At 47.0% G+C, this 15,225-nt stretch overlaps 1 protein-coding gene across 1 annotated transcript; it reads left to right on the top strand.

Annotated features, from left to right (window-relative positions):
• The first annotated feature begins 5,574 nt into the window (after positions 1-5,574).
• PSMD2 (proteasome 26S subunit ubiquitin receptor, non-ATPase 2) lies at positions 5,575-15,225 on the top strand. Its single transcript, XM_037154865.2, has 21 exons — positions 5,575-5,768; positions 6,218-6,274; positions 6,858-7,022; positions 7,807-7,928; positions 8,107-8,331; positions 8,644-8,802; positions 8,938-9,082; positions 9,453-9,513; positions 9,765-9,911; positions 10,079-10,185; positions 10,381-10,508; positions 10,717-10,804; positions 11,989-12,151; positions 12,281-12,382; positions 12,567-12,712; positions 12,943-13,026; positions 13,246-13,414; positions 13,506-13,600; positions 13,792-13,918; positions 14,616-14,734; positions 14,884-15,225. The coding sequence occupies exons 1-21, from the start codon at positions 5,634-5,636 to the stop codon at positions 15,064-15,066; spliced, it is 2,727 nt and encodes a 908-aa protein (XP_037010760.1). The 5' UTR covers positions 5,575-5,633; the 3' UTR covers positions 15,067-15,225.

Below are 15,225 nucleotides of genomic sequence, written 5' to 3'. Positions count from 1 at the left end.
CAGCAGTCAGCCTGTCTCTTCCTTCAGTCCTGTTTTCTTTTATTCATTTACTCATTCCAATAATATTTACTGAGCACCTAATGTATGCCAGGTACTCTTGTAGACACCCATTAACTCACCAGAAACAGGGGACTGAGGTTTAAAGCCCCAAGAAGACAGAAAAAGAGAGGCGGGATGGAAGGATGGAATGAACCTGGATCTGACTGGGTGGAGTACACACTCTGCTCACTGGTGGCCATATCCCCAATTGCCAGCTGTTCTGCAGCTGAAAGGATTCACCATGGCCCTCTCCTGATGCATGCAGGTGGGCCTGCCACTGAGTCTGGCTGACTACTGGCCAGGGTCAGCTTGAGAAATGGGTGGTCCAAACCCTTCAATGGAGGGAAGCCCTGGCCAAGGTTAACACGCCATTCCCTGGAGCTCGGAGCACTGGCCTCTGCTTGTGGCTGAAAAGACATGCATTGCTCCTTGCCCTCAAAGGCTCAGTGCTCCTGAGAGTCACTCACCTCACCTCCATACATTCATCAAGGCTACCAAGTGCCAGGCGCAGAGAATGCGGCTGCAGCTGACACCCTCCAGAGTGAAGGAGGGAAAGAAGCATTTATTGAAAACTTCTTGTGTTCCAGGCACCTCTGCTAGGTGGCTCATTTCTTTATTCATTCATTTATTAGTTTATACATCCACAGGTATATTTTTAAAAATGTATTGATTGCCAACAATGTACCAGGCCCTGGTGATGCAAAGATGAGTAAGATGGTTCCTTCTTCTACTGGCACTTTCACCTTCATGAGCTCATCTGATCCTCAGCAACATATTTTAGAGGTCCTCCAGTTTCCATTTTATAGATATAACTCTAACCGTGTCACTGAAGTCAAAGAGGCCTGGCTTGAAATTGAAGCTAGGTGTATGAACTTGAACCTGTTCCTTAACCTCTATGAGCCTCAGTTTCTTTATCTGTAAAATGAGAACCAGAGCCGAACAGTGGAAAGAGTCCAAATTTCAATTTGTTTTAAAACTCAGTGTTCTTCAAGGTGGGGGTGGGTTTGGTGAGTTTGGAAGGGTAAGAATGAAGCTTTGTGATTGGTGCTGGGGTCCCCAGTCCCTGGGTGATGGCACTACCACGTGTCCCAGTTTGTACCCTGTCCCAGCACCAAGCTGTCCCCATAAAGAGCTATATTTGGGCCCCTGTCAAGTAAGTTGGAAATGCTGGCTGCCTACCAAAAGAAGATGAGCTCCTCAGAAGGTAGCAAGTGGCCTTGGGAACTCTGAGACCAAGGGACAGCATGGCTTGAACCTCTTAGAGGTTCTAGGAGAGACAGCAAAATGTTATCAGAAAGAGGAGGGCCATCACATTTGGAAACCTGGTTCTGGCTCCAGCTCTGCTGCCCCCTAAATGTGTGACACTGGACATGGCTCATCCCCTCTTCAGGGCTCAGTATCCTTAGCAGTTTGTAAAAGAAGAGGTTTGGATGAGATGATGTCTGAGGACCAATTCACTGTCAATGTTTTAAAAAGGAATTCATGGGCTTAGCAAATTCCAGAACCCAAAGAAATATGAAGCAATGGCGTGAAGTTTGGGTGTTGCACAGAGGATGAGATTTGTAATGTCAGAGCGTAATGAGTGAGGGGAGAGGCTTGGCAGCATAAAACCTTGCCCTTGACCCCTGATTTCAGAGGCCAATTTAGGATGCTGACCAGCTGGCCACTGTAATGTAGAAAATCCATTATTTGCAAAAAAGTCAAAGTGTCTAACAATAATAAGTAGCAGCATTTGTTTACTGAGTTGTTATTTTGTTTAAGCCTATACTAAGCACTTTAAAAACATCATCTCATTAGGTTCCCACAATAATTTATAAGAAGGCTCTATCATCTCTGGATTTTTTAAAAAGATTTTATTTTCAGAGAGAGAAGGGAGGGAGAAAGAAAGGGAGAGAAACATGGATGTGTGAGAGAACCATTGATTGGTTGCCTCTTGTTCGTCCCCAAATGGGGACCAGCCTGCAACCCAGGTACACGCCCTGACAGGTAATTGAACCATTGACCTTTTGGCTCACAGGCCAGCGCTCAATCGAGTGAGCCACACCAGCCAGGGCATTTATCATCTTTGTTTTAAAAGTGGAGAAACTAAGGGAAAAGATTACATAACGTCCAATGTCAGATAAGTCAGACTGCATTAAAACAGTATTTGGAACTCAGATGCTCTTAATCATCATTTAGTCTTCTAAGTCATGAGAGAGTTTAGACTCAAGGACAGATATCTGTCATCTGGACAATTTCATCACACTTCTATGTGAGACCATCACCAGCAGGTGCACCTCCACGCTACCCAGCTCCCTTGGGCCAGGTACATGTGACAACTAGGCAGCTTCAGGAAACTTGGGCACATGCTGAGTTGAAATTAAGCCAGGTAGCATCTGTTTGTTGAGCACCCTGCAGGTGCTTGGTTCCAGAGGCAAGGCAAGGTAAACGTCAGGTGACAGAACGTTACTGTTAGTAGCCTCACCACGCTGCTGAACACACATTTGTGATATGCACTGGTGTGTTTAGGCAGAAGGGGGATCGAAGGATGGTACTCCTGAGTGAACTCGAGAACAATTATTGGTAAGGTGCTACCCTACACTGTCTCACTGGGAAGTGTGACTAATTCTCATGCTTAACTAGGTAACATATGTCACACAATATGATTTCCACACTCGGAAGCATGCTGGAAATGTCAGGCTGGAAGAGGGCCCTTATAAAATAAACACAGTTTCACTGGGCCTATCATGACTCACAAAGGGAGAACTTGGACAGTTTTCCAATGCCCCACTCTGGGCTCCAAAGAGACCCCCAGGCCATTATTATACATAAAGATGACCCGAAGATGAATGCAAAGCCAGCCAGCCAGCCAGGCAGCCATCTATCCATTCATCTATCAATTCATTCAAGAAATATTTGTCAAGGCCTACTACAAGCCAGGTATTAGGTTGGGTGCTATGGACACAAAGATGAAGAAGGCACAGTTCCTGTCCTCCAAGAGCTCAGAGTCTCAGGAGGAAGAGGTATGTATCATGGTGTGAGTATAGGGAAGAAACGAGAAACTTGAAGGGTAGAACAGGAAGTGTCCTAGACAGGTAACACTGAGCTGGAGTGAAGAGGATGGGAAAATTTGCTAGCTGAAAACAGTGAAGGGCATTCCATGTAGAAGGAACAGCAATGTGAAAAGGCTGATCAGAACATGTTTAGAAACAATGAAATATTTAGGATGATCAGAAGGGGTGTAATGAGAGGTGAGAGTCTGGAGAAGTGAAATTATAACAGTAGATGTGAAAAGAGGGGATTGTAAATCTGCCATTCTGGCAATTAACAGTAACAAGGGCCACATGGCAATCTGAAAAATATCACACAAAGAAAGTAGCAATCTAGTGGAAACAGTGCAATGCTGCAGCCAGGAGCACTTCTAGTGTTAGGTGAGTGATGCTGTGGCTTCAATGGTTCTCAGATGAATAGAGCCATCCATAAGATGGGTAGCTGTGCATCTCAGGCCATGAGTTTGGGGGCGGCATGGCAGGCATGTGGATGCAGTTTGAAGGAAGGTGGTAGGAAGGGACAGGTGATGAGCTGGCTCTAACTGGAGAGCAATTTGGCCCCAAAAAGTTTGGCCAAATGGTAGGAAGGAGTGCTTCTGGGAAGGTAATCTGACTGAAACGAAGCTTGAGGCAGGACATCAATGTTATCATACAGTTACAGTTGTAACTGTAAATATCACAGTTATCTTGAAATAACTGTCAGATATTTGCATTTGGCTAGAGAGGGTTGGGGGCTTGAGTGCTTGGAGGTGGGGAGCAGGGAACAAGAAAGTTGACCTCAGTTGGAAAATGACAACTGACTGCTTTCCAGTTGCCCGAAACCTGGCCAAACACTTTATATATAGTCTTATATCATTCTCACAGTAACTTACGAGGGAGATACTTCATTACCCACATTTCAGAGAGGCGGAAACCAGGCTGAGAGAGGTTAGAAAAATTTCCCAGTTGTTACAACTAGTGAAAGGCAGAATTTGGCTCCTCTCTAAAGCATGTTATCCCACTCGCCCCCAACTTTTTATTTTGACACATTTCAAGCCTACCAAAAAGTTGAAACATAGGACACAAGGAACATTCATACACTCTTTATCTGGAGTCACCAGCTACTAACAGCCTGTGTTTTATGCCACATCTCACCCTATCTCCTCTACGATGGGATTTGATTGGTATAAAAGACAAAAATCTGAGGTGTGATGGAAGAAAGTTATGGAAAAACAAGATTTTGGGGACAATTTAAGAGATTTAGGAGAAGTACCTTTATAGATGACTGAAGAAAGCCAGGCAATGTGTGGACAACTTGATGTCAGAGATCGTATGGCCAGAACAGCTACCTGTCCGCTCAGTTTCTGTCAGCCCACAGTGGCTGAGGCGTCATTGGCAACGGAAATGCAAAGTCATCCCTGGAATCCTAGCATTGAGTAGAAGAGCAACAGGTTTTAAAATGGGCTTCAAACTATTACACCTATATCTATCTACTCATATATCTAGCCAACATTCATTCAGTGTTAACCAAGCTGTGCTAGTGTTTCTGTTTTATTTAAAAAAAAACCACACACAAAGTTTCTGTGTTTTTTAATGCCCTAGAGTCCATGCAGTAAGACTCTAGGTCAAATGGTGAGTGTTCTCACCAGATGAAAGGGAAAATTACTTCCTCTTTTCTTACCTTCTAGATACAGACACACAGCCCAAACTGAAGAAGAAACTTTGAAGTTTGCCTGATACAGTCAAGAGCTTGGAAGATTGAAAGATCAATGTTCGAATATGGATTCGACTCCTTACTGTATATAATTTCTTCTGTAAAATGGAGACAATCCTACCAAACTCAAAAGGTTGTGAGAACAACATGTAATATTTAAAATCAGTAGTAACACAGTGTCTGTTATACCCGAGGAAGGTCGAAAAGAGAGAAGACAAAGACCTTGTCTTGCTCCGTTTTTAGCTCCGGAACTTAGCAGTGGAGCATAAGCCTTTATTTATTGAGTTCTACTCCAAGTGGCTGCGAAGGTGGATTTAAAATGGTAGTCATAACCTCACGGTAAGATTAGAGCACTCTCCTTCAACGTGGGGGTGGGGAGGGGCGTGTAACAAGGTTAATACTCCACAGTGGTGTGGGACTACACAGAGATTACATACACTTCACACAGACCGCAATCAAGCGACTCGGCTTCCAAGAATTTCCTCCGTTTGTCCCAGCGCGCAGCCGACTGGCGCGTCACTGTGGGTACTACTATCCAAACCTCCACGAGGAAACCTACGGGCGGTCTCTCGGCCGACCGCCAGATCACCTACTACAGCAGCGATCACACCTTAATCCCGAACGGCTTAGTCCCGCGGCTTTCAGAACGCCCAAGTCCGGGGGGCAACGCCTACGGCGCGCTGGAGGCTGGGAATTGTAGTTTTCGTGAGGTTTCCGTGGGCCGGATCGGTGACTCCCAAGCCGTGGCGTCATTTCCGGTTGCGGCCGGCCACTGAAGGCGCTGGGGCGCCGTGGGAGAAGCGCGCGAGGCTACCTGGGAAACGGAGACCTCCGAGCGGTGCGCGCGCAGCTGGCCGGCAGTGTTGGCGGAGATGGAGGAGGGCGGACGTGACAAGGCATCGCTGCAGACCCAGCAGTCCCCACCGACGGCCCCTGGCGGCGCAGAAGACAAGCAGGGCGGCAAGGACCGGCGGGATGCAGGGGACAAAGACAAAGAGCAGGAGCTGGTGAGGCGTGGCCCCGGGAGCCGGCGGAGGAGGCCATGGGCTGAGTCACCGTGGCTCCGCAGGCCTCGGTTCAGACTCCCAACGACCCCCCCAGCGCCCAGGAGAGGGCAGATGGGGTGACCCTCCGGGCTCCTGGCACCCCGCCTCTCTGCCCCTCATCCTCCATTCCGCGCCATCATCTCCGCCATCCCCACCAGCCCTCACCACTGCCTCGTGAGGTGCGCCCGGGCGGATCGTTGTCACTCCGTGATTTAGAACAGCATTCAAACAGAGACTGGTCCAGAATCCAGGCTGCCTTCCCACCAGGGCTTCCCACTCCCGCTCTCTTTCCACGTCCACCTGTTCCCTCCTAAGGAGGGAGGCATACTGTCTACCTGCCCCAGGGGGAATGGGAGGAGGATATGTTTGGGATTCCTTTTCTTGATGAGCTTCTTCCTCCAACCCACCAGTCTGAGGAGGACAAACAGCTTCAGGATGAACTGGAGATGCTCGTGGAACGACTGGGGGTGAGTCATGACATGTTAAAATGAGTGGGGGCATATTTGGAGCTTTCCCCCTTGTGCGCTGTATCCCACTTTGGGGCAACAACTAAATGAGGTGCAGGGAAAGATGGACTGTATGTTAGGATCAGTGTTATGATGCTTTGAGGGAGGAAGGCAACGAGGGTTATTTGAAACAGCATTTTGTAGAACTGCTTTTCTCTGGGAGAAGCAGTTCTTGAACTCTTTTATTTGTTTATTTTTAGGAAGAGGGGAAGGGAAGGAGAAAGAGTGGGAGAGAAACATTGATGTGTGGTTACCTCTGACACGCCCCCAACTGGGGAGCTGGCAAGCAACCCAAGCATGTACCCTGACTGAGAATTGAACTGGTGACCCTTTGGTTTGCAGTCCTGTGCCCAATCCACTGAGCTACATCAGCCAGGGCAGTTTTTGAACTCTTAACTGGACTCATTGGTTTTTGTGCCAGATAGCTGGGGGGGAATCACAGATGAATAAGCAGTAACTTTCCTAGGGGAGTGGTTAAACACTTCTGTATAACGACTTGAGGGATGTGATTATTTTTTTGTCTGATCCTCACATCTCCTGACAGGAGAAGGACACGTCCCTGTACCGACCAGCCCTAGAGGAACTTCGGAGGCAGATTCGTTCTTCTACAACTTCCATGACTTCAGTGCCCAAGCCTCTCAAATTTCTGCGCCCACACTATGGCAAGCTGAAGGAAATATATGAGAAGATGGCCCCCGGGGAGAATAAGGTAAAACTGTTTCAGAAACCAGTAGAGGCCTAGTCTAGGAATTCCTTTTCATGAGAACCCATAATGTTTATGGGGAGCCCCGGGAAGCCTGATAGACCTGAGACCTGAGCTAGTTGAACAGAGTTTATCACAGTCAAAATGCATAAGAGCTGACAGGATGGTTGCCTTCTCAGAAGACACTGTTTCTGTCATTTATGTTGGACATTGGGATTTTATTATTGTGATGTAACTTTAACTTATGTTTAACCTTAATTGTTTTCTTTCTTGATACTCATATACATTCAGCTGTTTTATTTTTTGAATATACCCCCAATTCAATCACTTCTTTGCCTGTTGTAACAACCCTAATCCAGGAAATCTTCATTTCTCACCTGAATCACTGCAGCAGCCTCCTAGCTGACTTCTTCCTTTTGTTTTTGACTTCCTACACAGTTTGTCTTTCATATAGCAAGCATAGTGGTCTTTCCAGACCACTATGTGAGACCAGATTGTGAGTCTTTTCTGCTAAAAACTTTTCATAGTTTATTGTGATTACATAAAACTGAGAGTCCATGTTTCTCTACTCTCCCCTTTTTACCACCCTCAGCCACGTTGGTTTAAAAGAGAGATAGCAACACTAACTGGGAGTGATCATGCGGCTTAGCTTAGATGCCACGTGTGACTTTCTCTTATGGAGGCTGGCATATAGTTAATACTTAGTTTTGGGGGTATTGACAATGATTGTGAATATAATGTAATACTCTCCTTACCCTGGATTTGACTTCAAAGACTGGTTTCTTTAAAGCGTTTTGCTGCTGATATCATATCTGTTTTGGCCATGACCATGAGTGGGGAGCGTGAATGCCTCAAGTATCGGCTGGTAGGCTCCCAGGAGGAATTGGCATCATGGGGTCATGAGTATGTCAGGTAAGACCTTGTTTTGGTAATTTGAAGGGGGTTCTGAGGCATAATTCTGAGTGCAGTGTTAGAGCACTGTCTGTCTTGGAGTATCAGTGTAATGGTTTTCCAACACTGAATTCCATGACCCACAAGGAGATGCTTCCTATGAAGCTGTACTCCACTCGTGGTCTGGGCCTTTCCGTAGGCATCTAGCAGGAGAAGTGGCTAAGGAGTGGCAGGAGCTGGATGATGCAGAGAAGACACAGCGGGAGCCACTGCTGACCCTGGTGAAAGAGATCGTTCCCTACAACATGGCCCACAATGCAGAGCATGAGGCCTGCGACCTGCTCATGGAAATTGAGCAGGTGGATATGCTGGAGAAGGATATTGATGAGAATGCATATGCAAAGGTCTGCCTCTATCTCACCAGGTAAGCAAGTATAGTAGGGAATGGTGGCAGGCCTACCTTCCCAGCACTTTTCTCTTAATTATGCCTCCTCTATTTTCCCAGAGTATTTGCATCAAGGGTAGCTAGTAACTTATCGATGTCTGTAAGCTACTCGAGGGTAGAAACATCATGTCTCTTTAGTAGTCCCAGTATCTGGCATAGTGCCTAGAATGAGTGTGTGTGTGTGTGTGTGTGTGTGTGTTGCATTTAGTATTTATTTTAGGCAAGTGAATTAAGTGGCATAAGTGGGGATGCCTGGAATTTATGATTCCTTTATTATTTTCGCCTTTGTAGCTGTGTGAACTATGTGCCTGAGCCCGAGAACTCTGCCCTACTGCGTTGTGCTTTGGGTGTGTTCCGAAAGTTCAGTCGCTTCCCTGAAGCTCTGAGGTTGGCATTGATGCTCAATGACATGGAACTGGTAGAAGACATCTTCACCTCCTGCAAGGATGTGTATGTAGGGAAGAAGTCGGCAAAGGAAGAAATAAGCTCATGGGTGGGGGCTTGTAGTGTCTGGTTAGGGCTTAAGGGGCTTTTCTGTGCCCTTAGTGGAAGGGGCTGAGCTGATGTGATGGTTCTCTCCCACAGGGTAGTGCAGAAGCAGATGGCTTTCATGCTAGGCCGTCATGGGGTATTTCTGGAGCTGAGTGAAGATGTGGAGGAGTATGAGGACCTGACAGAGATCATGTCCAATGTGCAGCTCAATAGCAACTTCTTGGCATTAGCTCGGGAGGTGAGACTGCCCATTTCTTTTTTAAATTCTCACTAGGGGTTGTGCCCACTGATCTCAGAGGCAGAGAAACATCTATGTGAGAGAGAGAAACATCAATTGGCTACCTCCGCCACGCACCCCAACTGGGGATCGAACCCGAAGCCTTTGGTGTACAGGATGATACTCCTTTCAACCAAGCCACCTGACCAGGGCAAGACTTTGCCCTTTTCTATCAAGGCTTTCTTGGTTGTAATTCTACCTGGCTTTTTACCTCTCTGATTATTACCATGACTAGACTCTCCTTGGTTAGAATTGCCATTCAGTGGGACAGCAGAAGGACAGCTAGGGGAGGACTGGGGGATGAAGTTGTAACCCTCTGACTTCTCTTTAGCTGGATATCATGGAGCCCAAGGTGCCTGATGACATCTATAAAACTCACCTAGAGAACAACCGTGAGTAGCCATGTACATGAGTGTGGGAGTTGGAAGATTGCTAATTATGCCCCTTGTATTAGGAGTGATAGGTTGGCCCAACACCTTTATCCTGTAGAGACATAAGATGTCCTACATACCCTTTCTCCAGGTCACTGTTGGGAGCAAAGATAGAGGATCCTAAGAAGCCAGCTGAAACCTAGAGACCAGCTGCCATGTTCTTTTCTTGCCCTACTCTAAATTAACCTTCCTTTCCTCTCCCTCCTGTGCAGGGTTTGGGGGCAGTGGCTCTCAAGTGGACTCTGCCCGCATGAACCTGGCCTCTTCTTTTGTGAATGGCTTTGTGAATGCAGCCTTTGGCCAGGATAAGCTGCTGACTGATGATGGCAACAAATGGCTTTACAAGAACAAGGACCATGGTATAATTCAGTTTTTACTGTATTTTTGTGTTGCTTTGGTCACTCTTGTTGTCCTCCTAGGTTCCTCTATAACCTGGCAAGCAATCCCAATGCAGTTCCTTAGAGAGTTCTTTATAATAGTTTTCTCAGTGTAGGACCATTTTAAGACAGATTTTTCCTTGGTATAGGAATGTTGAGTGCAGCTGCGTCCCTTGGCATGATTCTGCTGTGGGATGTGGATGGTGGTCTCACTCAGATCGACAAGTACCTGTACTCCTCTGAGGATTATATCAAGGTTGGTCTGGGCACAGCCCACTGGTTGGGACATTCCCCTTCCTTGTTCTAGGCCCTGCAGGGCCTCCCTTTCACCGGGGAGGTCTACCTGGTTTTCAATTCCAGTTAAGGCAGGTGCTCATCTGAGGCCCATCTTGCATCTTTGTGGTGAGGAAGGTAGAGTAGCCTGAGTGAAGATTCTCTTTGCATTTCACAGTCAGGAGCCCTCCTGGCCTGTGGCATTGTGAACTCTGGGGTCCGGAATGAGTGTGACCCTGCTCTGGCACTGCTCTCAGACTACGTTCTCCACAACAGCAACACTATGAGACTTGGTTCCATCTTTGGGTAAGGCTTATTGCATCTCCTTCTGGTAGTGCTCCGCCTGAAAGCTGTGTGAAAACGGGAATTGGCCCTTGAACTACTACCATGCCTGTTGAGTATTTGGCTCCTGGCGACAGTTTAAATGATGAATGAATAATCAGACCTTTTATTGTTTCTTCCCTGTTCTATCCTTGGATGCCTGTGGGGAACTGCATCTCCTTGGCTTTTGCAGACTAGGCTTGGCTTATGCTGGCTCCAATCGCGAAGATGTTCTAACACTGCTGCTGCCTGTGATGGGAGATTCCAAGTCCAGTATGGAGGTGAGTAGAGGTGGTTGGTCATTTAGGGGAGGTTGGGAAGGTGCTCTGAATTCCACCATTCTCTGTGATAAATAGTGAAAAAAAGAAATAGGGTTGGGGTTGGGAGAGGGGGAAGTGTATTACTTTCCTTTCAAGGAAATCCCTTGGAATTGGGGTTCTAAGTCCCCAGTGATGCTGGTTGCTAAACTATTAACATTTTGGTATTGAGTTCAAGTCCTGGAGGTCCACAAAGAAGTACCACACTAGATATGGGGAGTGACTTAGCCTAGCTTGGGGTGGGTGATTCTCATTCACTGTTGTAGTTATTGGTCAACTCTAAATTTTCTTACTTCTACAGAGTCGGTTTAGTGATAGATAAGTATAGCATAGGCTTTAGTTAGAAAAACCTCAGTTCAAATCCTGCCATCTCTGCTTATAAGCAATGTGATCTTGGGTACATAACTTAGCCTCTTTAGGTTTCATTTTTCATACCAGTAAAAGAGGAATAACAATAGGACCTGTTTCATGGGTTGTTGTGATTATAACTTTTTAAAAGATTTTATTCATGTTTAGAGCTCTGACTGGTGTAGCTCAGTGGATTGAGCACAGGCCTGTGAAGCAAAGGGTTGCCGGTTCAATTCCCAGTCAGGGCACATGTCTGGGTTGCAGGCTAGGTTCCCAGCAGGGGACACATGAAAGGCAACCACACATTGATGTTTCTCTCCCACTCTTTCTCCTTCCCATCCCCTCTCTCTAAAAGAAATAAATAAAATTTTAAAAAAGGGGAAAAAAAGATTGTATTTATATTTAGAGAGAGGGGAAGAGGGGAGGAGAGAGAGAAATATCAGTGTGTGGTTGTCTCTTGAGTGGCTTCCACTGGAGACCTGGCTCGCAACCCAGGCATGTGCACTGACTGGGAATCGAACCAGTGACCTTTTGATCTGCAGCCTGCGCTCATTCCACTGAGCTGCACCAGCCAGGGCTGATTATAAATGTTAATAGTATGCAAAACAAGTGGTACAGTGGCTGACACAGTAAGTAGTTGGTGAATTGTAGCTACTGTTGTTATTTTCACCTACCATCAGGAAGGGATTTTTACCCAGTGGGGTTATAGCATGCCGTAGGAATTGGCTATCTAGAGTAAAGATAGGTAAACGACTATTATGATAACTTACTATGTGTGACACTGGTTTTCCTGTTTCTAGGTGGCAGGTGTGACTGCTCTAGCTTGTGGAATGATAGCAGTGGGATCCTGCAATGGAGATGTCACTTCTACCATCCTTCAGACCATCATGGAGAAGTCAGAGACTGAGCTCAAGGACACTTATGCCCGTTGGCTTCCTCTTGGATTGGGCCTCAATCACCTGGGTGAGGGGATGTCTCTCTGTTTGGGCAAAAGACTGACAGGAAGTAGATACAACAGGGAGGGTGTATGTGTAAGTCAGGCTGGGCTGTATGGAAGCAAGTGTCTTCTGACCCCTCTGTTCTATCCTGTAGGAAAGGGAGAGGCCATCGAGGCAATTCTGGCTGCGCTGGAAGTTGTGTCAGAGCCATTCCGCAGTTTTGCCAACACTCTGGTGGATGTCTGTGCTTATGCAGGTCAGTGTCTTTGTTTTCCCAGTGACTCTTCATCTGTTTTCTGCACTTTTTTTTTCAGATTATTTCTTCTTGTTCAGTCATTTTGATCTGCATTAGATTGTTTAGCTTCTCCCATTCCTGGCATAAGCTCTTCCTTGGTGCCTTCTCATTGCTGGCCTTCCTCACTCTTAAAATTCTGCTGCAGGCTCTGGGAATGTACTGAAGGTGCAGCAACTGCTCCACATCTGTAGTGAACACTTTGACTCTAAGGAAAAGGAGGAAGATAAAGACAAGAAGGAAAAGAAGGACAAAGACAAGAAGGAAGCCCCTGCTGACATGGGAGCACATCAGGTTCTGCGGGTGGTTGGGCACTCTCTAAGTGAGGCTGTAAGGGGGGGATACGCTTGCAGGGGAGCAGGGGAAATGGTTTGGGTTTGTTTTTGAACCCCTTTAGATATTGCTGTGCATTGATATAGCACATATATTGAAATAGCACACATGACTGGGTTCTGTACATGAGGGGTAAGAATGTGCTTTTTGTTCACTGAACTTACTGGGTTCTGCTGCCTCTTCAATTGCAGGGTGTGGCTGTGCTGGGGATTGCCCTGATTGCAATGGGGGAGGAGATTGGTGCAGAGATGGCACTGCGAACCTTTGGCCACCTGGTGAGTATTGCATGGAGTAGATGGGAATACACTGATTTTGATGCATGGGGTTCCCCAGAGGAGACTTTCCTAATGGGTTTCCATGGTAGCGAAGTGTGTTTTTCTGTGCCCTTTTTATAAAAGTTGACTAAAACCCCTTTACCTGTCAGTCTATTCCTGTAACAAAGCTTATGTTTACTGTTTTTTTGTGATGCCCCTATTATTTCCTTTTACTGCCAGCTGAGATATGGGGAGCCTACACTCCGCCGGGCTGTGCCTTTAGCACTGGCCTTAATCTCTGTTTCAAATCCACGACTCAACATCCTGGACACCCTAAGCAAGTTCTCCCATGATGCTGACCCAGAAGTTTCCTATAACTCCATTTTTGCCATGGGCATGGTGGGCAGTGGTGAGTATCAGCCAGGAAAAGATCATAAGCAGCTTGGGGGGGAGGTTTGAGGTGCTTTTTTTCAATCCTCTGTGACGCTTGATATTTCCAGGTACCAATAATGCCCGTCTGGCTGCGATGCTGCGCCAGTTAGCCCAGTATCATGCCAAGGACCCCAACAACCTCTTCATGGTGCGCTTGGCACAGGTAAAGAATAGAACTCTTATCCTTAGAGAGTGCCAAGGGACATATCTGTGGGGGTGGAAGGGAGACGTAGTGACATGAAGGGGGCCTCGAGTTTGGTCTGGAGGGAGGATGTGTATGAATTGGATTTCTCTGTGGCCAGGTTGTTTTTTCAGATGTGACTCTCCACCTCCACTTCTTTATGTATTTTTCAGGGCCTGACACATTTAGGGAAGGGTACACTCACCCTCTGCCCCTACCACAGTGACCGGCAGCTTATGAGTCAAGTGGCCGTGGCTGGACTTCTCACTGTGCTCGTCTCTTTCCTAGATGTCCGCAACAGTGAGTTCCTATCAGGAATCTTATATGGCGGCACATGGTACCCAGTCTCCACCCCGAACAGGGCCACCTTGATTACTTAGGAGCAAGGCTTTCAGTTAGCTCTGTTTCCGAGGCTGTTCTGTGATGGACTTCACGAAGCTTCTATCTCCCACACTTTTTAAAAAAATTTATTTGTTGTTCAAGTACAGTTTTCTGTCTTTTACTCCCGTCCCAGCCCACCCCCCAGTGCTCCCCACCTCCCTCCCATTTCCACCCCCCTTTGTTGTTGTCCATGTGTCCTTTATTCTAGTTCCTGTAAATCCTTCCTCTTTTCCCCTGAAATTCCCTGCCCTCTCCCCTCTGGTCACTGTCAGCCTGTTCTCTATTTCAGTGTCTTTGGTTATATTTTGCTTGCTTGTTTGTTTTGTTGTTTAGCTTCCTGTTCTCCCACACTTTTGATCTGGCCCAAAGAGATTTTCTTTGGAGAACTGAGCCCAGTTTCTGCTCCTTAGTGGCTGGGGGAAAGTGATTACCAGTTTAAGGGCTGTGGGCAGAGTAAGGTAGAGGCATCTCTAATTCATAGTAGAGTATATGAAGAGAGTAGCATGGGCTCAGCTATGTGAGTGAGGGGTTAAGGGGTCAGGGCTGGAGTGGGGGCCCTAGGTTCAGGCCAGGCCTGTTGCTATGCCTCTAACTATGCCATGTATTCTTCCCGCAGTCATTCTTGGCAAATCTCACTATGTATTATATGGGCTGGTGGCTGCCATGCAGCCCCGGATGCTGGTGACATTTGATGAGGAGCTGCGGCCGTTGCCAGTGTCTGTCCGTGTGGGCCAGGTAAGGGGTTAAGCAGAAGGGAGGGTTCAGACTGTGTTCTAGAACTTGGAGAATGCACACATATCTGCTTCTCTGAAACTGGTGTAGGCTCTGGGTTGCTGCTGCATTCCCATCTGGAGTTCCTTCATCTCAATGTTCTCACCCTACAGGCAGTGGATGTGGTGGGCCAGGCTGGCAAACCTAAGACCATCACAGGGTTTCAGACACACACTACCCCAGTGTTGTTGGCTCACGGGGAGCGGGCAGAATTGGCCACTGAGGAGTTTCTTCCTGTCACCCCCATTCTGGAAGGTTTTGTTATCCTTCGGAAGAACCCCAACTATGACCTCTAAGTGGCCACCAGAAGCTCTGAGCTGCAGCTGATATGTCAGTGGACCATGTTTTCTGCTACCAGGGGTGGACACTGCTCTAGAGCTTTGGTGGAGTTGTTACCTCCTGATCTTTTGTTACTGAATGAGATGACTTTGTTGAATAAAAACCTTTATCCCTGA

This window comes from Artibeus jamaicensis, unplaced genomic scaffold (assembly GCF_021234435.1).
Source record: "Artibeus jamaicensis isolate MK-2021 breed Jamaican fruit bat unplaced genomic scaffold, CSHL_Jam_final scaffold_474, whole genome shotgun sequence".
NCBI classification, from domain to species: Eukaryota; Metazoa; Chordata; class Mammalia; order Chiroptera; family Phyllostomidae; genus Artibeus; species Artibeus jamaicensis.
Note: the sequence above shows the minus strand (reverse complement) of the source record. Positions and strands in the feature narration are given on the sequence as shown.

Coding starts and splice junctions, on each gene's coding strand:
- PSMD2 (XM_037154865.2), top strand. CDS start 5,634: ATGGAGGAGGGCGGACGTGACAAGGCATCGCTGCAGACCCAGCAGTCC. Junction 8,803..8,937: donor TTCACCTCCTGCAAGGATGT/GTATGTAGGGAA, acceptor TCTCTCCCACAG/GGTAGTGCAGAAGCAGATGG. Junction 12,713..12,942: donor CTGACATGGGAGCACATCAG/GTTCTGCGGGTG, acceptor CTTCAATTGCAG/GGTGTGGCTGTGCTGGGGAT.